Source organism: Thalassophryne amazonica, chromosome 17, assembly GCF_902500255.1.
Source record: "Thalassophryne amazonica chromosome 17, fThaAma1.1, whole genome shotgun sequence".
In the NCBI taxonomy this organism is placed as follows: Eukaryota; Metazoa; Chordata; class Actinopteri; order Batrachoidiformes; family Batrachoididae; genus Thalassophryne; species Thalassophryne amazonica.
In genome coordinates this window covers 19695519-19717043 of record NC_047119.1, presented here as the reverse complement: position 1 = coordinate 19717043, position 21525 = coordinate 19695519, and the positions used below count along the sequence as shown (strand labels likewise).

The window sequence follows — 21525 nt, the reverse complement described above, 5'->3', positions numbered from 1 at the left end:
CATATATAAACGGGTTACAGCGTTTTCTTTTTTTAAATAAACGTCTTACAGCATGTTGTTTTTTTTACATATATAAATGTCTTACAGCGTGTTTTTTTAACATATATAAACGGGTTACAGCGTTTTCTTTTTTTAAATAAACATCTGACAGCTTGTTTTTTTTTTACATATATAAATGGGTTACAGCGTTTTCTTTTTTTTAAATAAATGTCTGACAACTTGTTTTTTTTACATATATAAATGGGTTACAGCATTTTCTTTTTTAACAAACGTCTTACAGCGTGTTATTTTTTTACATATATAAACGCGTTACAGCGTTTTCTTTTTTTAAAATAAATGTCTTACAGCGTGTTTTTTTTTTACATATGTAAATGCCTTGCAGCTTGTTTTTTTACATATATAAATGGTTACAGCGTTTTCTTTTTTTTTTAATAAACGTCTTACAGCGTGTGTTTTTTCACATATATAAACGGGTTACTCCGTTTTCTTTTTTTAAATAAACATCTCACAGCTTGTTTTGTTTTTTTACATATATAAACAGGTTACAGTGTATTTTTTTTAACAAACGTCTTCAGTGTGTTATTTTTTAACATATATAAACGGGTTACAGCGTTTTTTTATAAACATCTTACAGCGTGTTTTTTTTTTTACATATATAAACGGGTTACAGCGTTTTCTTTTTTTAAATAAACGTCTCACAGCTTGTTTTTTTTTACATATATAAACAGGTTACAGTGTATTTTTTTAACAAACGTCTTCAGCGTGTTATTTTTTAACATATATAAACGAGTTACAGCGTTTTTTTTTAATAAACATCTTACAGTGTGGTTTTTTTACATTTATAAACATCTTACAGCGTGTTTTTTTACATATATAAACGGGTTACAGCGTTTTCTTTTTTAAATAAACGTCTGACAGCTTGCTTTTTTTTACATATATAAACGGGTTACAGCGTTTTCTTTTTTAAATAAACGTCTGACAGCTTTTTTTTTTTTTACCTATATAAATGGGTTACAACGTTTTCTTTTTTAACAAACGTCTTACAGCGTGTTATTTTTTTACATATATAAGCGGGTTACAGTGTTTTCTTTTTTTTTTAAATAAACGTCTTACAGTGTGTTGTTGTTTTTTTACATATATAAATGTCTTACAGTGTGTTTTTTTTTTACATATATAAACGGGTTACAGCGTTTTCTTTTTTTAAAATAAATATCTGACAGCTTGTTTTTTTTTACATATATAAACGGGTTACAACGTTTTCTTTTTTTAAATAAACGTCTGACAGCTTGTTTTTTTACATATATAAATGGGTTACAGCGTTTTCTTTTTTAACAAACGTCTTACAGCGTGTTATTTTTTTACATATATAAACGGGTTACAGCATTTTCTTTTTTTAAATAAATATCTTACAGCGTGTTTTTTTTTTTTTTACATGTATAAACGTCTTACAGCGTGTTTTTTTTACACACATAAACGGGTTACAGCGTTTTCTTTTTTTAAATAAACGTCTGAAAGTTTTTTTTTTTTTACATATATAAACGTCTTACAGCGTGGTTTGTTTTACACATATAAACGGGTTACAACGTTTTCTTTTTAACAAACGTCTTACAGTGTGTTTTTTTTTTACATATAAACGGGTTACAGCGTTTTTTTTTAAATAAACGTCTTACAGCGTGTTTTTTTACATATATAAACGGGTTACAGCATTTTCTTTTTTTTAAAAATAAACGTCTTACAGTGTGTCTTTTTTTTTTTACATATATAAACGTCTTCAGCGTTTTTTTATGTTGGACACCATTTCTGTGTCTGTGCGTGTAATCAACGTGAAAACATGCGTGCATTAAACATCATCAATAGATTATGAAACATTTTTTAATGTCATGTATTGAAAAACCAACATGCTGTTATTTTTGTCTAGGAGCAGGAGGAGATCGTTTAAAGCGCTGCAGAACGTTTGGAAGCACAGCACTGAGTGAACGCGCGCTCCCGCACCAGGGGATACAAATTCTGACGGGGATAAGTACTTTGGCACGACACTGGCGAGAAAATATCCGTCTTTTTTCCCATGGAAATATAGACTGTAATGGACGTTCGCACCTCAGTCTGTTAGCGTCGCTCAGGACAGGAAGGTGCAATTACTAAGGGTGGAGATGTGCAGACCATCAATAATAAACTGACCGCTTTTTTTGCACTAGCGTCGCTATTTCTTAACAGATTTTAATAAATGTAGGCTTGTTTTAAAGCCATTTGAAAGCTCTTTCCAATGAAACTATGCATGTGTGGGTGAAAAAAACTTTTATGTAAAATGCAGAAATTTGGGGAAATTAAGACAAACTGTGCTGCTTTTCTCTCTATTGTTGCTATTCGTTAACAGATTTTAATAAAAGTAGGCTTGTTTTAAAGCCCTTTAATTGCTCTTTCTAATGAACCCATACATGTCTGGGTAGAAAAAAGATGTTTTATGCAAAGTGTGTTGTGTGGGCCGCTGAAGAGGAGGTACTGCTGGCCCACCACCACCAGAGGGCGCCCTGCTTGGAGTGCGGGCTCCAAGCACGAGAGGGCGCCAGACCCAGAAGAAGTGACAGCTGTCACTCATCCTCTGCACCAGCTGTCACTCGTTATCATCACTACCATAAAAGCCGGACTGCAACTCCACCTCCCCGCCGAGAAATCGACTACCAGTACCAAGGTAATTTCTCTGCTGACTAACACTGTGTGTGTGTAATAACTTGAACCTCTATTGCAGCCGTTTTCCTGGAGTGTTGCCTTATCTGGAGGATTGGCGTTTGGTGTGACAGCGACGGCTTCGCCTCACACCCCATCACAGATAAGTGGTTGACCAGGAGCTGCACGAGTGTGTGTGATTTGGAGGTGGAGGTGCTCCCTCCCAACTGTGTTTGGACTGTAAATTACTGAGTGTGCGGACTCACACTCATACATCATCTTTCTGTTTTCTGCCAGCAGTACCAGGGTCGACAGCCGAAGACAGAGGCCACCTGGGGACTCGGGACTTGGCGGCTCCGGTGTTCTTCAGACCGTTGGTGGTGGAGGCCGTGTGGGACGCGGCTTCTCTCTCGTCGGGCGTCTTCTATCTTCGAGCCTGCCCACACGTCACCTGGTGTTTATTGACTGTGAAAATTACGACACATTTCGTTGTGTATTATCACAACATTAAATTGTTACCTTTTGGCTTACTCATTGTCCGTTCATTTGCGCCCCCTGTTGTGGGTCCGTGCTACGACACCTTCCCAACAAAGTGTGGAAAATATGCCATTCTGTTCATTTACTGTGATTTTTTTTTTCCTGTCATCAGAATTCTCGATGGATTTTTATAAATGAAGCCTTGTAAGTTGTATTCTGCTGATTGCTGATTAAAAGCTCTAATGAAACCATACATGCCTGGATAAACAATCCTTATGTATTAAAATATAAATCTGAAGTATGCCTTGCCATTGTGGTCATTTACCTTGCTGCTTTTTCCACTGTAATATTATTGCTAGTCTTTTAATGACAACATATATATGATTTTTACTAACATTTTATTACAAGTAAATATAAAGCCATTCAGAATTTATGACTTTTGTCCCTCAGTCAGGGTAAAAAGTACCACCTCCATCCCCTCCAACCACACTTAAAATTTAAATGCCATCTGTGACCACCATGTACATATCATATTAAACAACTGCAAGTATATATATATAGATGGAAATATATTTAAACATTTTTGTTTCCGTATCTCTATGCATATGAACGCATCTTAATGAAAAGAAATTATAGCCTTGAGTTATACAACCCCTGGCAAAAATTATGGAATCACTGGCCTCGGATGATGTTCATTCAGTTGTTTAATTTTGTAGAACAAAAGCAGATCACAGACATGACACAAAACTAAAGTCATTTCAAATGGCAACTTTCTGGCTTTAAGAAACACTATAAGAAATCAAGAAAAAAGTAAAGTAACGGTTACTTTTTTAGACCAAGCAGAGGAAAAAAATATGGAATCACTCAATTCTGAGGAATAAATTATGGAATCACCCTGTAAATTTTCATCCCCCAAACTAACACCTGCATCAAATCAGATCTGCTCGTTGACACTGACCCTATGCCATGACATTGACCGTATGTGTCTTTTTGCAAGGAATGTTTTCACAGTTTTTGCTCTATGGCAAGCTGCATTATCATCTTGAAAAATGATTTAATCATCCCCAAACATCCTTTCAATTGTCCAAAATATCAACGTAAACTTGTGCATTTATTGATGATGTAATGACAGCCATCTCCCCAGTGCCTTTACCTGACATGCAGCCCCATATCATCAATGACTGTGGAAATTTACATGTTCTCTTCAGGCAGTCATCTTTGTAAATCTCATTGGAACGGCACCAAACAAAAGTTCCAGCATCATCACCTTGCACAATGCAGATTCGAGATTCATCACTGAATATGACTTTCATCCAGTCATCCACAGTACACGATTCCTTTTCCTTAGCCCATTGTAACCTTGTTTTTTTTCTGTTTAGGTGTTAATGATGGCTTTTGTTTAGCTTTTCTGTATGTAAATCCCATTTCCTTTAGGCGGTTTCTTACAGTTCGGTCACAGACGTTGACTCCGGTTTCCTCCCATTCGTTCCTCATTTGTTTTGTTGTGCATTTTTCGATTTTTGAGACATATTGCTTTAAGTTTTCTGTCTTGACGCTTTGATGTCTTCCTTGGTCTACCAGTATGTTTGCCTTTAACAACCTTCCCATGTTGTTTGTATTTGGTCCAGAGTTTAGACACAGCTGACTGTGAACAACCAACATCTTTTGCAACATTGCGTGATGATTTACCCTCTTTTAAGAGTTTGATAATCCTCTCCTTTGTTTCAATTGACATCTCTCGTGTTGGAGCCATGATTCATGTCAGTCCACTTGGTGCAACAGCTCTCCAAGGTGTGATCACTCCTTTTTAGATGCAGACTAACGAGCAGATCTGATATGATGCAGGTGTTAGTTTTGGGGATGAAAATTTACAGGGTGATTCCATAATTTTTTCCTCAGAATTGAGTGATTCCATATTTTTTTCCTCTGCTTGGTCTAAAAAAGTAACCGTTACTGACTGCCACAATCTTTTTTTCTTGATTTCTTATAGTGTTTCTTAAAGCCAGAAAGTTGCCATTTGAAATGACTTTAGTTTTGTGTCATGTCTGTGATCTGCTTTTTTTCTACAAAATTCAACAACTGAATGAACATTCTCCGAGGCCGGTGATTCCATAATTTTTTCCAGGGGTTGTAGTCTCAGTATATTGATATTAAATTGTGACATAACGACTTTAAAATAGACATTTGTTTTACATAATTACATTAAGGCTATTGTACAGTTCATTTTAGTATTGGAGAATTTGTTTTTGTAGTTGGTGCAGTTGATGGTGAAACACTGGCTGCCTATTTTCCCCTCATTTCACTTATGTTTAACTGGCTCGAGGTGCTTTCTCCACCCTTAGTAATGGCCGCCGTGCGGCACGCCGCTAGTCACGTGACGTCCATTCCAGTCTCTGTTTCCATGTTTTTTCCCTCCTGCATTGAAACCGGAAGTGAGCTTGCAAGCACGCTCATTGGTCGGTTGTGGTTGGGCATATATCAATCAATCAATCAATCAATCAATTTTTTTATATAGCGCCAAATCACAACAAACAGTTGCCCCAAGGCGCTTTATATTGTAAGGCAAGGCCATACAATAATTATGTAAAACCCCAACGGTCAAAACGACCCCCTGTGAGCAAGCACTTGGCTACAGTGGGAAGGAAAAACTCCCTTTTAACAGGAAGAAACCTCCAGCAGAACCAGGCTCAGGGAGGGGCAGTCTTCTGCTGGGACTGGTTGGGGCTGAGGGAGAGAACCAGGAAAAAGACATGCTGTGGAGGGGAGCAGAGATCGATCACTAATGATTAAATGCAGAGTGGTGCATACAGAGCAAAAAGAGAAAGAAACAGTGCATCATGGGAACCCCCCAGCAGTCTACGTCTATAGCAGCATAACTAAGGGATGGTTTAGGGTCACCTGATCCAGCCCTAACTATAAGCTTTAGCAAAAAGGAAAGTTTTTAGCCTAATCTTAAAAGTAGAGAGGGTGTCTGTCTCCCTGATCTGAATTGGGAGTTGGTTCCACAGGAGAGGAGCCTGAAAGCTGAAGGCTCTGCCTCCCATTCTACTCTTACAAACCCTAGGAACTACAAGTAAGCCTGCAGTCTGAGAGCGAAGCGCTCTATTGGGGTGATATGGTACTACGAGGTCCCTAAGATAAGATGGGACCTGATTATTCAAAACCTTATAAGTAAGAAGAAGAATTTTAAATTCTATTCTAGAATTAACAGGAAGCCAATGAAGAGAGGCCAATATGGGTGAGATATGCTCTCTCCTTCTAGTCCCCGTCAGTACTCTAGCTGCAGCATTTTGAATTAACTGAAGGCTTTTTAGGGAACTTTTAGGACAACCTGATAATAATGAATTACAATAGTCCAGCCTAGAGGAAATAAATGCATGAATTAGTTTTTCAGCATCACTCTGAGACAAGACCTTTCTGATTTTAGAGATATTGCGTAAATGCAAAAAAGCAGTCCTACATATTTGTTTAATATGCGCTTTGAATGACATATCCTGATCAAAAATGACTCCAAGATTTCTCACAGTATTACTAGAGGTCAGGGTAATGCCATCCAGAGTAAGGATCTGGTTAGACACCATGTTTCTAAGATTTGTGGATCCAAGTACAATAACTTCAGATTTATCTGAGTTTAAAAGCAGGAAATTAGAGGTCATCCATGTCTTTATGTCTGTAAGACAATCCTGCAGTTTAGCTAATTGGTGTGTGTCCTCTGGCTTCATGGATAGATAAAGCTGGGTATCATCTGCGTAACAATGAAAATTTAAGCAATACCGTCTAATAATACTGCCTAAGGGAAGCATGTATAAAGTGAATAAAATTGGTCCTAGCACAGAACCTTGTGGAACTCCATAATTAACTTTAGTCTGTGAAGAAGATTCCCCATTTACATGAACAAATTGTAATCTATTAGACAAATATGATTCAAACCACCGCAGCGCAGTGCCTTTAATACCTATGAATCCTCTGTGAAAATTTCATAACAATATCTGAAAAATTGTGGGTTACAGGCTGTTCATAAACAGACAAACAAACAGATGAAAAACACAACCTATATAAAGGGGAAAAAGCAGGAGGCCTAAGAGTCCTGTGGAACCCCAAATTTCATGTCACTAAAGTTAGAGGTAGTGTTACTGTACAAAACAGTGAGAACGACTGGTCAGGTATGATGTCAACCATGCAAGGACAGTCCCAGTAATCCTAAAATGATTCTCCAGCCTATCAAGTAGAATATGATGATCCACAGTATCAAGCGCGGCACAAACATCTAACAGCACCAGAACAGTAGTGGTGTCCCAAGCCATTTCAAGTAGAAGCTCATTCACCACTTTAGTGAGAGCCGTCTCTGTGGAATGATATTTTCTAAAAGCAGACTGCAGGGTCTCAAAAAGATTATTCTCAGTAAGGTGGTCCATGAGCTGCTATGAAACCACCTTTTCCAGAATTTTAGAGCAAAATGAGAGCTTTGATATCGGCCTATAGTTTTTCAATACACTCAGGTTAAGATTAGATTTCTTAAGTAATGGTTTAATCACTGGAGATTTGAAACATTTAGGAATATATGCTCACATATTTACTTTATTGACCCAACAGTTGGGCGTATAGCCACTCCGTTTAAGAAAACGGCTAACGCTACACTTTCAGGTATCTGTAACATGCTGTTTATATTATACGTGTCACTTGACTGGCCACGCTGCTAATTTTATGTTCAGGTTGGTGTCCAAAGTCCTCTTTTAATGGATTAACGTGCAACGTCACGTGATGCTGTGTTGAACTGCAGCGGTCATTGACACATACAGTTATGGTCAGAACGTCACACACACTATGGCTAAGATTTTAATGGTTTCTGTGATCTGTTTTTTTTTTTCCTGGGCCATTGGCTGTACAAGATTCAGTCAGGTCCATATGTGTTTGGATCGGGACACAGTTTTTGTATTTTGCCTCTGCCCACCACTTGAAATGAAATGTCTTTCCACAGGCCATCATACGAGTGAACAATTTAACCTGTCATAAAACTCACTAATTCATACAGGGTGGCCCAAAAAACCCAGAACCCATAAAAACTGTAATAAATCCTACAAAGGTCCAGAAATTTTCAAGAAATTTGGTTTGCATTTTAAGAAATTTCAAGAAATTTGCTGAAAATTTGCAGCAAATTTCAAGAAATTTGCTGGACTTAAACCTGTCTGTGTATGATCATTCCTCAAAGTTAGAATTGTCTTCCCCAACATGTCTTGATCAACCAAGGAAAACACATTTTGCCTGGAGGCTTATTTTGCCAATAAATCATACCATTTGGGGCATAATTTTGAAAGAACTTGACTTTTATGCAAAGCGACCAAGATACCTGAAACTTTGGGGAATTATCATACACAGACTGAAGTTTAAATACATCAAATTTAAAGCAATTCCACAAAGGTCCTACAAAGAAGTCCAACAAAGGACCCTTGTAGGATTTATTACAGTTCTTATGGGTTCTGTGGGTTTTTTTTTTGGGGGGGGGGGGGTTTGGTTGATTGTTCTTTGGCAAATTTGATGTTACCTGGTAAATTTCAGAACACAAATGCAGTGCATCTGGAAAGTATTCACAGCACCTCACTTTATACTCATTTTCTTACGTTGCTGCCTTATTCCAAAATTCATTTTTTTCTCCTCAGAGGTCTACTCACAACACCCCACAATGACAACATGAAAATAGTTTTGTTGTTGTTGTTTTTTTTTTTTTTTTGTAAATTCATTAAACATAAAAACTAAGAAATCACATGTACATAAGTATTCACAGCCTTTGCTCAATACTTTGTTGATGCACCTTTGGCAGCAATTACAGCCTCAAGTCTTCTTGAATATGATGCCACAAGCTTGGTGCATCTATCTTTGGGCAGTTTTGTTCATTCCTCTTTGCAGCACCTCTCAAGCTCTATCAGGTCGGATGGGGAGCGTCCCTGTACAGCCATTTTCAGATCTCTCCAGAGATGTTCAATCAGATGCAGGTCTGGGTTCTAGCTGGGCCACCCAAGGACATTCACAGAGTTGTCCTGAAGCCACTCCTTTGATATCTTGGCTGTGTGGTTAGGGTCATTGTCCTGCTGAAAGACGAGCCGTTGCTCCAGTCTGTGGTCAAGAGCGCTCTGGAGCAGGTTGTCTCTGTACAATGCTGCAAGCATCTTTCCCTCAATCCTGACTAATCTTCCAGTTCCTGCCACTGAAAAAACATCTCCACAGCATGATGCTGCCACCACCATGCTTCATTGTAGGGATGGTGCCTGGTTTCCTCCAAACATGACGCCTGGTATTCACACCAAAGAGTTCAGTCTTTGTCTCATCAGACCAGACAGTTTTGTTTTTAATAGTCTGAGAGTCCTTCAGGTGCCTTTTGTCAAACTCTAGGTGGGCTGCCATGTACCTTTTACTAAGGAGTAGCTTCCGTCTGGCCACTCTACCATACTGGCTTGATTGGTGGATTGCTGCACAGATGGTTGTCCTTCTGGAAGGTTCTCCTCTCTCCACAGAGGAATGCTGGTTCTCTGACCGAGTGTTGGTCACCTCCCTGACTAAGACCCTTCTACCCCGATCACACAGTTTAGATGGGTGGCCAGCTCTAGGAAGAGTCCTGGTGGATCAGAACTTCTTCCATTTACAGATGATGGAGGCCACTGTGTTCATTGGGACCTTCAAAGCAGCAGAAATGTTTCTGTACCCTCCTTCAGATTTGTGCCTCGAATCCTGTCTCGGAGGTCTACAGACAATTCCTCAACTTCATGCTTGGTTTGTGCTCTGACATACACTGTCAACTGTGGGACCTTATATGTAGACAGGTGGTGTGTGCCTTTCCAAATCATGTCCAGTCAACTGAATTTACCCCAGGTGGACTCCAATTAAGTTGTAGAAACATCGCAAGGATGATCAGTGGAAACAGGATGGACCTGTACTCAGTTTTGAGCTTCATGGCAAAGACTGTGAATACTCGATTTGTTTTTTTTTTTATAAATTTGCAAAAAAGCTAAAAAAAAAAAAAAAAAAAAAACTTTTTTCACATTGTCATTATGGGTATTGTGTGTAGAATTTTAAGGAAATAAACTGAATTTCATCCATTTTGAAATAAGGCTGTAACATAACAAAATGTGGAAAAAGTGAAGCGCCGTGAATACTTTTGCACCGTATATATGTGTGCCAAGTTCAGTGGACATCAGAGGGGAAAATCTACATTTTCTTCAGTCAGCTGGGACGATAACAGTCTCCCAGATTTAAACAATACTTGTACATCCATTTCAAATGCTAGTACTGCTGCCTGGATTTACTTTCAAATCATTATCCACCTTAACTTTGTCTAAATTTCGATTGAAACCATTTTGCAGGTGCAGTTAGTCAAAAATCAGCCATGAGTTACTATCCTGCAGACCTCCCTGAGATGCCACCATGTGATTTTAAACCAGAGGAATACAAGGTAAGAACAAGGCACCCTTGGGTCAGATAGTTGTTTCTGTATTGCTCCATTATATGTTCTACTCTGCTAAATAAATAAATTAAACAAAATAAAACTACATATAAGACAGTTAGGAAGTGTGACTAGACATCTCAGGTCGTGCACAAAATTATTAATCATTACTATTAGCTGCCATTTTTTTGATATTTTAGAAGGTATTTTCACCCCAACTTTAGGGTTTTCGAGGGCCATGGCTAATTTGCAAGTTTCTTTTTTAATATAAAGTAATCATGTTTACTTGACTTCCTCTCACACTTGTTTAATTTCTCTATTTAATTTCAGGTCAGAATTAATCACTTTAATTCAGACTGGTTATAATAACAAAAACTATAGCTCTACCAGTGTTTCCCCTACAATTTTCTTCAGGTGTGATCGTACTCACCAGCACCCCCCCCCCCCCCCCCCCCCCCCGCACCCCAAACAAATCACAAGGTGCACTGAGGGGAAAAATGTGAGGTGTTTAGAAAGACAAAAGCTAAAATTACATGGTGTGCTTATTATTTATGTAATCCTGTCACAGTCCCGCGAGGCTTCATCATTGGTGGTATAAAAAATACTTTTCACAGAGCCAGTTAGTGATCATGTGCTTGCACATTGGCAGTGGTGGGCACAGCTAACCAAAAAGTTAACTTCGATAACCGTTAGCTTTAAAAAAGTTAGCTTCTATAAAGCTAAAGGTTATCGAAGTTAACTTTTTGGCGCTTGTGTCTCAGATCGTGTTGTGTGGGCCGCTGAAGAGGAGGTACTGCTGGCCCACCACCACTAGAGGGCGCCCTGCCTGGAGTGCGGGCTCCAGGCACCGGAGGGCGCTGCCGCCTTACGGGAGCAGCCAGGACGACAGCTGTCATCCATCACTGGAGACAGCTGATCCCAATCAATACGGAGGTATATCAGCAGGACGGCATCTCCACCTCATTTGCCGAGATATCGCCTGACCAAAGAGGTAACAATCTCTGCCCATACATATAACTAACCATTGTTGTATTTCTTGTGGAGCATTTGTAGGACAGCTGACTACTGAACAACTTTGGGATAAGTACTCACCTTCCTACACTCCTGTATCATTGTTAACGAGAGGTGGAGGTGGACTCTCCACCCTCCGTGTTACTGGGTGCAGCCGCATCCACACCTGACTGTTTTTGTTCCTTGCCAGCAGTACCGGATCTGACGAGCGGAGGCAGTGGCCACCTGGGGATTCGGGACTTGGCGGCTCCAGTATTCCCGGGGTTCGGTGGTAGAGGAAATCGGGTTGGTTCCGGTTCGACTTGGACAGACGTCTCCTATCGTCGAGCCTGCCCACACGACACCGTTGTTATTGGACTCAGTCTCAATATTGTAATCGGCTGTGTTGTTGTGCCTGTTTTCACAACAGTAAAAACAGTGTTATTTGATTCCTCCATTGTCCGTTCATTTGCGCCCCCTGTTGTGGGTCCGTGTTCCTACACTTTCACAACAGGATATCTCGGCCCTTACAAGATACTCAAGGTCATCAATCCCGCCGCAGTGAGGCTCCAGCTTCCAGCCTCACTGCGGATTCATCCAGTATTCCACGTCTCCAGGATTAAACCCCATCTCACCTCACCCCTCTGCACTCCGGGTCCGGCGCCACCTCCTGCCCGGATCATCGACGGAGAGCCGGCTTGGACCGTGCGCCGGCTCCTCGACGTCCGACGAATGGGCCGGGGTTTTCAGTATCTGGTGGACTGGGAGGGGTACGGCCCCGAAGAACGCTCCTGGGTGAAGAAGGGCTTCATCCTGGACCCGGCCCTCCTGGCCGACTTCTACCGTCGCCACGCTGACAAACCCGGTCGTGCGCCAGGAGGCGCCCGTTGAGGGGGGGGTCCTGTTGTGTGGGCCGCTGAAGAGGAGGTACTGCTGGCCCACCACCACTAGAGGGCGCCCTGCCTGGAGTGCGGGCTCCAGGCACCGGAGGGCGCTGCCGCCTTACGGGAGCAGCCAGGACGACAGCTGTCATCCATCACTGGAGACAGCTGATCCCAATCAATACGGAGGTATATCAGCAGGACGGCATCTCCACCTCATTTGCCGAGATATCGCCTGACCAAAGAGGTAACAATCTCTGCCCATACATATAACTAACCATTGTTGTATTTCTTGTGGAGCATTTGTAGGACAGCTGACTACTGAACAACTTTGGGATAAGTACTCACCTTCCTACACTCCTGTATCATTGTTAACGAGAGGTGGAGGTGGACTCTCCACCCTCCGTGTTACTGGGTGCAGCCGCATCCACACCTGACTGTTTTTGTTCCTTGCCAGCAGTACCGGATCCGACGAGCGGAGGCAGTGGCCACCTGGGGATTCGGGACTTGGCGGCTCCAGTATTCCCGGGGTTCGGTGGTAGAGGAAATCGGGTTGGTTCCGGTTCGACTTGGACAGATGTCTCCTATCGTCGAGCCTGCCCACACGACACCGTTGTTATTGGACTCAGTCTCAATATTGTAATCGGCTGTGTTGTTGTGCCTGTTTTCACAACAGTAAAAACAGTGTTATTTGATTCCTCCATTGTCCGTTCATTTGCGCCCCCTGTTGTGGGTCCGTGTTCCTACACTTTCACAACAGGATATCTCGGCCCTTACAAGATACTCAAGGTCATCAATCCCGCCGCAGTGAGGCTCCAGCTTCTGGCCTCACTGCGGATTCATCCAGTATTCCACGTCTCCAGGATTAAACCCCATCTCACCTCACCCCTCTGCACTCCGGGTCCGGCGCCACCTCCTGCCCGGATCATCGACGGAGAGCCGGCTTGGACCGTGCGCCGGCTCCTCGACGTCCGACGAATGGGCCGGGGTTTTCAGTATCTGGTGGACTGGGAGGGGTACGGCCCCGAAGAACGCTCCTGGGTGAAGAAGGGCTTCATCCTGGACCCGGCCCTCCTGGCCGACTTCTACCGTCGCCACCCTGACAAACCCGGTCGTGCGCCAGGAGGTGCCCGTTGAGGGGGGGGTCCTGTTGTGTGGGCCGCTGAAGAGGAGGTACTGCTGGCCCACCACCACTAGAGGGCGCCCTGCCTGGAGTGCGGGCTCCAGGCACCGGAGGGCGCTGCCGCCTTACGGGAGCAGCCAGGACGACAGCTGTCATCCATCACTGGAGACAGCTGATCCCAATCAATACGGAGGTATATCAGCAGGACGGCATCTCCACCTCATTTGCCGAGATATCGCCTGACCAAAGAGGTAACAATCTCTGCCCATACATATAACTAACCATTGTTGTATTTCTTGTGGAGCATTTGTAGGACAGCTGACTACTGAACAACTTTGGGATAAGTACTCACCTTCCTACACTCCTGTATCATTGTTAACGAGAGGTGGAGGTGGACTCTCCACCCTCCGTGTTACTGGGTGCAGCCGCATCCACACCTGACTGTTTTTGTTCCTTGCCAGCAGTACCGGATCTGACGAGCGGAGGCAGTGGCCACCTGGGGATTCGGGACTTGGCGGCTCCAGTATTCCCGGGGTTCGGTGGTAGAGGAAATCGGGTTGGTTCCGGTTCGACTTGGACAGACGTCTCCTATCGTCGAGCCTGCCCACACGACACCGTTGTTATTGGACTCAGTCTCAATATTGTAATCGGCTGTGTTGTTGTGCCTGTTTTCACAACAGTAAAAACAGTGTTATTTGATTCCTCCATTGTCCGTTCATTTGCGCCCCCTGTTGTGGGTCCGTGTTCCTACACTTTCACAACAGATCGGCCTTCTCTCAGCAATAGAGACTTGGTGATCAGAGAGAAAAGTGAGGGGAAAAAACAAGATTATTTCTCTTCACACCATACAGATCTGCTGGTCATTTCACTGGAGTCTTGCACAAGCAGACAGTTTTGACTTATGGTTATAATTTTAAACAAACTAATTCCGGACAAGTTATTGAAATTAACATCATGTTTGTCATTTTACAAAGTGAAAATATCAGCTATATGTTTTGGTTTTAAAGGAATGTATTTTTACATGGGGGTCTTGTTTTTGAAGCCACCCTCAAGCGGCCATTCAGCAGAAAGATTGATTGGCTTTTGATGCTGGCTTCATGGTGCAAATCAACAGATAAACACTTGGAACTGCTGTCTTCTGTCCTTGTGTACAGGGTATGTCCAAAGAGCAGATGACAGAGATTCGCAAACAGATCTGTAATCCTATGATCATGAAGGTGACATACTATAAGAAGCCACTGTTCGTCCACCAGGGATACATGCAGTGGTTGTGGGATGTGGATGGCAAGCGGTACCTGGACCTGTTTGCTGGTGTTGCCACTGTTGGTGTAGGCCACTGTCACCCGTAAAGGCCTTTTTCAGTTTGTGTTTTACAGTATTACACAGTGATGCTATTTGTTTTTTTTTTAAAGTCTGATCTCATGTTTGGACATAGGAAGGTGACTGCAGCAGCGGAGAAGCAGTTGAAGAGCCTTTGGCACACTACACATATCTATGGTCATCCTCCTCTTCATGAGTATTGTGAGAAACTAGCTTCATACGTACCTGACCCTCTTAAGGTACTGTGCCAGATTTTTGCACGCTCATGTGACGACAGGAACCTGAATAGCTTTCAGCTGAAATGTAAACATCTGCTTAGGTGATATACTTAACCAACAGCGGCTCAGAAGCCATTGACCTAGCTGTGTTAATGGCAAGAGTTCACACAGGCAACTTTGACGTCATCACCTTCAGGTACTTATATATGTTTTCTTAATTGTTTTAGAGATATTGTGTGCATCATTATGATGATTAAAAACTATATATTTTTGTTAACCTAAAAACAAGCAACCATGGCATTGGTGGCCACCGGATCAAGGGTTAAGAAATAAAAGAATGTGACAAACAACCTCATTTCTGCAGAAACTGTAGTTTGTAATGTGTCTCTGTTTCAGGGGGTCATACCACGGCGGTGGCAATCAGGTCATGGGCATGACCTCCAACATGTCATATAAATACCCCATTGCCAATGGTTTAGGCTGTGTAAATGTACGTATACATGAATTAATTACAGTATCTTAGCTATGAAGGCTTTTTAAAAATGCATTTGCACACTGATGTTTAGAACTCAAGTATAAAACTGGAAAGCTGAAGAATAATGTCAGTAGGCTAAAGCCACATATTCTGTTATTTGCCAAAATGACAGAACATACTGGTTATGGAAACAGAAAGAAAAAATAATTTATTAATTAAAATACGCAGATGCCATGACACATCCAAGGTGCAATTTATAAAATATACAATAATATGTATTTTATTAAGGGTGGATATATGAATTAAATTAAAAAAAAATCTGATGCACTGATTGCCTGGATGTATTATATTGTTAGCAGTTAGTCTTTTGTAATGAAATACTTGAATTAAAAACTGTTCAACCTCTGTACATATAATTGATATAGATGGATGGATGGATGGATGTACAGTGAACAACTAAAATCCAGTTATCTCCCCTCTGAAAATATCAGACCAGAATTGTGCTCTTTCATGCACATCTGCACATGCAGTCCAAGTATTGTGTGAAGTTTCATTGAATTGAAGTTTCATTTAAGTGTTTAATCAGGACTTACTCCTTAGAAGTGTAGAAGAAGTTTGTAAGCCTCACACCCACCAATTGGTTTAGGACGAGTGGCACTTACACAATTAATGATGCAACAATTCAACATAAAATTCCAGTTGTCTGCTCTTGAACATGTCGGACTGGGATTACTATACTTCATGCACATGTTTATATGGCGTGCTAGCTAACACCATGTGAAATTTAACTGAAAACCATAGTACTGCTTTGGTTGAATTACATTTAAAGAATTTAAGAGAGAGATAAGAAAAAATCTTAGATTTGATTTGACTTGCTATCAAAAATGTTCTCTCCTCTGCTTTGAGCCACAAAATTTCATCATAAACTGTCTGCATGCAAGCAGATGGACAGATGTGAGCGAGCACTTCACCTCTGCTCTCCTCTGTCAGTTGGTGGATAGTAATTATTTACAGTATAATGCTATGCATTAATTACATATAGAAGTCAAATAATCTCCCCTTAACAGTGTCACACCGGCATTATTTTCCTTCATGTACATCTTCATATGGCGTCCTACAATTTTGTGACGTTTCACTGAAATCTACAGAAATATTTTGGAGGAGTTGCACTTACAAGGTCAATATTGTAATGCATTCATGAAACACAAAAGTTCCGCTTTCTCTCCTTGATGATGTTTGATCAGAATTATTTTCTTTCATACACATCTTCATAAGGTGTCCTACAATTGTTTGAAGTTTCATTGAAATCCACAGAACTGTTTAGATAGAGAAGCTCTTATGAGGACAATGTCATATGGTGCATGAATTAAATACAAGTCTCTAATTATCTCCCCTTTCACTGGCACAGAATTATTTTCCTCCATGCACATCTTCATATAGTGTAACATTTGTAAAATTAAGTGCAATACAGAGGTTTACCAGTTTAATGATACTGCATTTCTTCACAAAACATTGCTTTCCACTGATATGTAATACATTTAAGCAAGCATTATGGCAGAACAAGAGGTATCATCAGTTTTCATTTCAATTTACATGTGTATTCCAACATTATTCACAAGCTACTGTTACTCCAAGAAACCTAATTTCAGTCACTCCTATTTCTACATTATCAATCACATTTCTTCTTTGAGTTACTGGTAGTTATAGGATTCCCAAAGGAACTACAAAAAAAATTTGTTTTACTTCATTTCACACATGCACTTGCATGCTGCCTGTTAATGTAATTTTTGCCTGTGTTGAGGTTGATCCAGCTGACTAAATGTCTCTTAACTTACAGACCATGTGTCCTGATGTGTTCAGAGGTCTGTGGGGAGGAAGCCATTGCAGAGACTCACCAGTACAAACAACCAGACAGTGTGACTGCCCTCAAGGTAAACTCATGCACTCATATCTCAAGACACATATGTGTAATTATTGGGGTGTGGATCATAGTGGTTCCTTTCATGTATTGCACAATTAAACTTATGTTTCATAATTTTTCAATTTTCAATTTATTTTCATTTATATAGTGCCAAATCACAACAGAGTTGCCTCAAAGCGCTTCACACAGGCAAGGTCTAACCTTACCAACCCCCAGAGCAACAGTGGTAAGGAAAAACTCCCTCTGAGGAAGAAACCTCAAGCAGACCAGACTCAAAGGGGTGACCCTCTGCTTGGGCCATGCTACAAACATAAATTACAGAACAATTCACGGACAAATATACAAGAAATGCTATTGGCACACAGGACAGAAGGATCGCCAACACGAATACAACTCCCATCTCTGGATGGAGCTGCACCTTAAACAGAGAGAAAAACAGAATCAGGCATCAGAAAGACAAAAAATACTGTATAATTTGGCAGCATTAAACAACAAGAAAAACAGAGAAATACTAAGGTGATCGCCGTCCGCTAGCCCTAAACTTCACTAAAAGACCCAGAATTTTGGTAAAATTGAGGCCGCGGCCCGCTCCAATTACTAATAAATGAATTAAAAGAGTAAAAAGCGTAAACAAAACTGTACCAGAATGCTGGCCATATGAAAGGGAAAATATGTGCATCTTAAGTCTGGACTTGAAAATCTCCACAGAATCTGACTGTTTTATTGATCATTCCACAGAACGGGGGCACAATAAGAGAAAGCTCTGTGACCTGCAGACTTCTTATTCACCTTAGGAACACAAAGTAGTCCTGCACCCTGAGAACGTAAAGCCCGGGCCGGTACGTAAGGTTTAATTAGGCCAGCTAGGTAGGGAGGTGCCAGTCCATGAATAATTTTATAGGTTAGTACCTTAAAATCTGATCTCACTGGGACAGGAAGCCAGTGAAGGGATGCCAAAATGGGTGTAATGTGGTTGTACTTTCTGCTTCGTGTCAAAAGTCTGGCTGCAGCATTTTGAACCAATTGGAGACCCCTAATGCTAGACTGCAGTAAACCAGAAAATAGAACATTGCAGTAGTCCAATCTAGAAGAGATAAATGCATGGATCAGGGTCTCAGCATCAACCATGAGAGAGCAGCTTAGCACATATGGCGTGAGTCCGGTCCATACATTGATTGTACTCCGGTGTCCAGTACCGGCAGGGACTGTGCAAAGGGAGGAACACAGCGCTCCCTCCCACTCTGGTCCCGTGTTTGCCATCCAGACGGTTGGACATCGGGCGGTCTTCAGCGCCTTTTATGGCTGTCTGACAGCTGCCTGTGTCATCTACCTGCTGTTCACATCCACTTTGGATGCCATCGTGCAGGTGTGTATGAGGTAATCTGGATGTGTTCCCTCCCATCTACCTCCGATGATGGCAGTTTTTGCCCTTTCGACCTGGTTCCTGCACATTCTTGCTATGTGTGATGGAGGCTTTTGTGGGAACCTCTAAGTTTACACTGCAACGCATGAACATTTCAGCTCTTTAGTTTCATTTTTCAGGGTTTAGGAGCTAAAAACCCCAGCCAATGCTAAATTCATATCGTAAAAGTTAGCGCCTGTGGATAGCTTCAGCTAAATGTGTGAGTGATTTATCAGGTTGGCATTATTATAGTTAACTTTGCTATTAGCAGAGTAGCAGTTGTTGAAGCTCAGTTTCCAGTTTGCTCTTCCTATCACTACTGGTTTACCAAATTTATGCAACAGTGCATTTGAGAAAATCTGTGCCCGTCTTAAAAAAATGCATCTACAACTTTACTTGAAAGCTCCAGTCGGAAGTTTAAAGTCCTCTCTGGTGTTTCATTTACTTCTTGTAATCTTTTGCCTATTTCTTAAATTGTTTCTGTGAATATGTATGAGTTTGGAGAGTGTTGGAAATGATCAATAAGTTGGTAAATCTGTAACCTGACAGTGCTGTGCTGCCAGTATATCAAATATGTGGGACTGGTGTGGCATTACCAGAGGTGGGAGTAAATCACTGTCACAGTCATCCATCTGCAAGTCCCAAGTCAAGTCTCAAGTCAGTTATCAAACACTTGGTGGTCACTTGGTGGTGGACTTGGGAGTTACTGATTCATGACTGGAGAGTGACTTAATGGTGACTTACTCCCACCTCTGGGCATTACTAATCTAACGTGCAATACACTGAAGGTTCATTTATCCATTCAGATTCTATAGATTTTACCTCCTTTACATTTGTTTGTTCATCACTTTTATTGGATTTTGTTGACAATAAAATTTCCAGCACTGCATCTCAGAATGGGAATTTTCTCTCTCTCTCTCTCTCTCTCTCATCATTCACAGTTGATTCTTTATGGACGTGACTCAGATTTGATTTAAAAGCCATTTACTGATTAAACAAAACTAATAAAGACATTCTATTGTAGCTTTATTAACGTTAAATGTCCACCAGATGGAGATATTGCTCCATTTCTAAAACCTTGAGTACAGGCTGCTGTGGGATATGACAACAACAAACTGCTGCTAATAGCAGAAGTGGGAGTAAGTCACTGTCAAGTCATTCTCAAGTAATCAGTCTGCAAGTCCCAAGTCAAGTCTCAAGTCAGCTATCAAACACTTGGTGGTCATTATGACTTGAGACTTGACTTGCTGATTCATGACTGGAGAGTGACTTGATGGTGACTTACTCCCACAATGGGTATTATACCTGCTTACTCTAATCAAGGGTCATGGGTTTGGGGATTGGTGGGGTGGAGCCTATTCCAGCAGTCATAGAGCGAGAGGTGGAGTACACCCTGGACAGGACAGCAGTCTCTCACATACACTTAAGGTTGATTTAAAAAAATGTATATATATAACTTTTATGATCAATTTATCTTTAGAATTTGAACGGCAGATTGCTTATGTTATAAATAAAGTGCAACTTCCAAAATTCCAAAGTGATGTCTGGAAGTAAATTGCACAAAACTCAAATATATGCATTTTACAGTAATCAAACATAGAGAAAAGTAAATGTTTTGCATTTTTACTAATGAGCAATAGTTATCCATTATCTATTAATAGTCTGCCTGTCAGAGATCTTATTTGACAAAAAACTGGTGTTTGTAGCGACTGCCAATGATTTCTTCAACCAATTTTTTCAACAGCAGATATATTGCACACAGTTACTGTCTGATTAATGAATTTGTATACATGCATGATATCATGACAAAGTTGGGAAAGTTTTCTTTCTTTCACAGGACAGTGCATGGCAAAGGACCAATACATTGGACAGCTCAAAGAGACATTTGCTACGAGCGTCTCAAGTCAAATTGCTGGGTTCTTTGCAGAACCTATACAGGTATCATTTTGGAGTATCGCTAATGAACCATATTCACTCATTGGATTGTAATATCATCATGGCTTTAATGTCATAATGAATATTAAAATTGTTGACATCACAGATGTAAACAGCAAATACATATTAACATTTGTTTCCTATAGGGAGTAGGAGGAGCTGTGCAATACCCTAAGAACTTCCTCAAGGAGGCTTACAAACTAATTAAAATTAAAACTAATTAAACTTGTTGACATCACAGATGTAAATAGCAAATACATATTAACATTTGTTACCTATAGGGAGTAGGAGGAGCTGTGCAATACCCTAAGAACTTCCTCAAGGAGGCTTACAAACTTGTAAGAGAGCGAGGAGGTGTCTGCATTGCTGATGAGGTGAGCTTTATGTTGCTGAATTTTGCACTTGAACACAAAATTGTATGCCCAACATATCAAGTATTTTACCATGCTTTCATAGTTTCAGGCAAGTCCTCTCTAATTTTTATCCCCTGCTGGCCAAAAGGCCTGAAGGGGGATTATGCTGTGGTGATTTCCGTCTGTCTGTCTGCCTGTCCATCCATCCGTCTGTCCCAAAAATGGTATAAGCATTCTGAAATCATCTCCTCTCACATTTTTAGGAGGAATTTTGTGGAACTTGGTCCTTATTCCTTATCCTTATTATAGGTTGGTAATACATATATTACCA

General features: G+C 40.9%; 1 protein-coding gene across 1 annotated transcript in view; it reads left to right on the top strand.

Moving 5' to 3' along the window:
• The window catches only part of LOC117529858 (alanine--glyoxylate aminotransferase 2, mitochondrial-like), a 57028-nt gene that overhangs the window by 19841 nt on the left and 15662 nt on the right, over positions 1 to 21525 (top strand). The window contains exons 2-9 of the mRNA XM_034192735.1: positions 10497 to 10585; positions 14725 to 14915; positions 15006 to 15129; positions 15210 to 15304; positions 15505 to 15598; positions 17421 to 17514; positions 20744 to 20844; positions 21123 to 21215. Of these exons, the coding sequence (XP_034048626.1) occupies positions 10497 to 10585; positions 14725 to 14915; positions 15006 to 15129; positions 15210 to 15304; positions 15505 to 15598; positions 17421 to 17514; positions 20744 to 20844; positions 21123 to 21215 (881 nt within the window). The remainder of the gene's footprint in view (positions 1 to 10496; positions 10586 to 14724; positions 14916 to 15005; positions 15130 to 15209; positions 15305 to 15504; positions 15599 to 17420; positions 17515 to 20743; positions 20845 to 21122; positions 21216 to 21525) is intronic.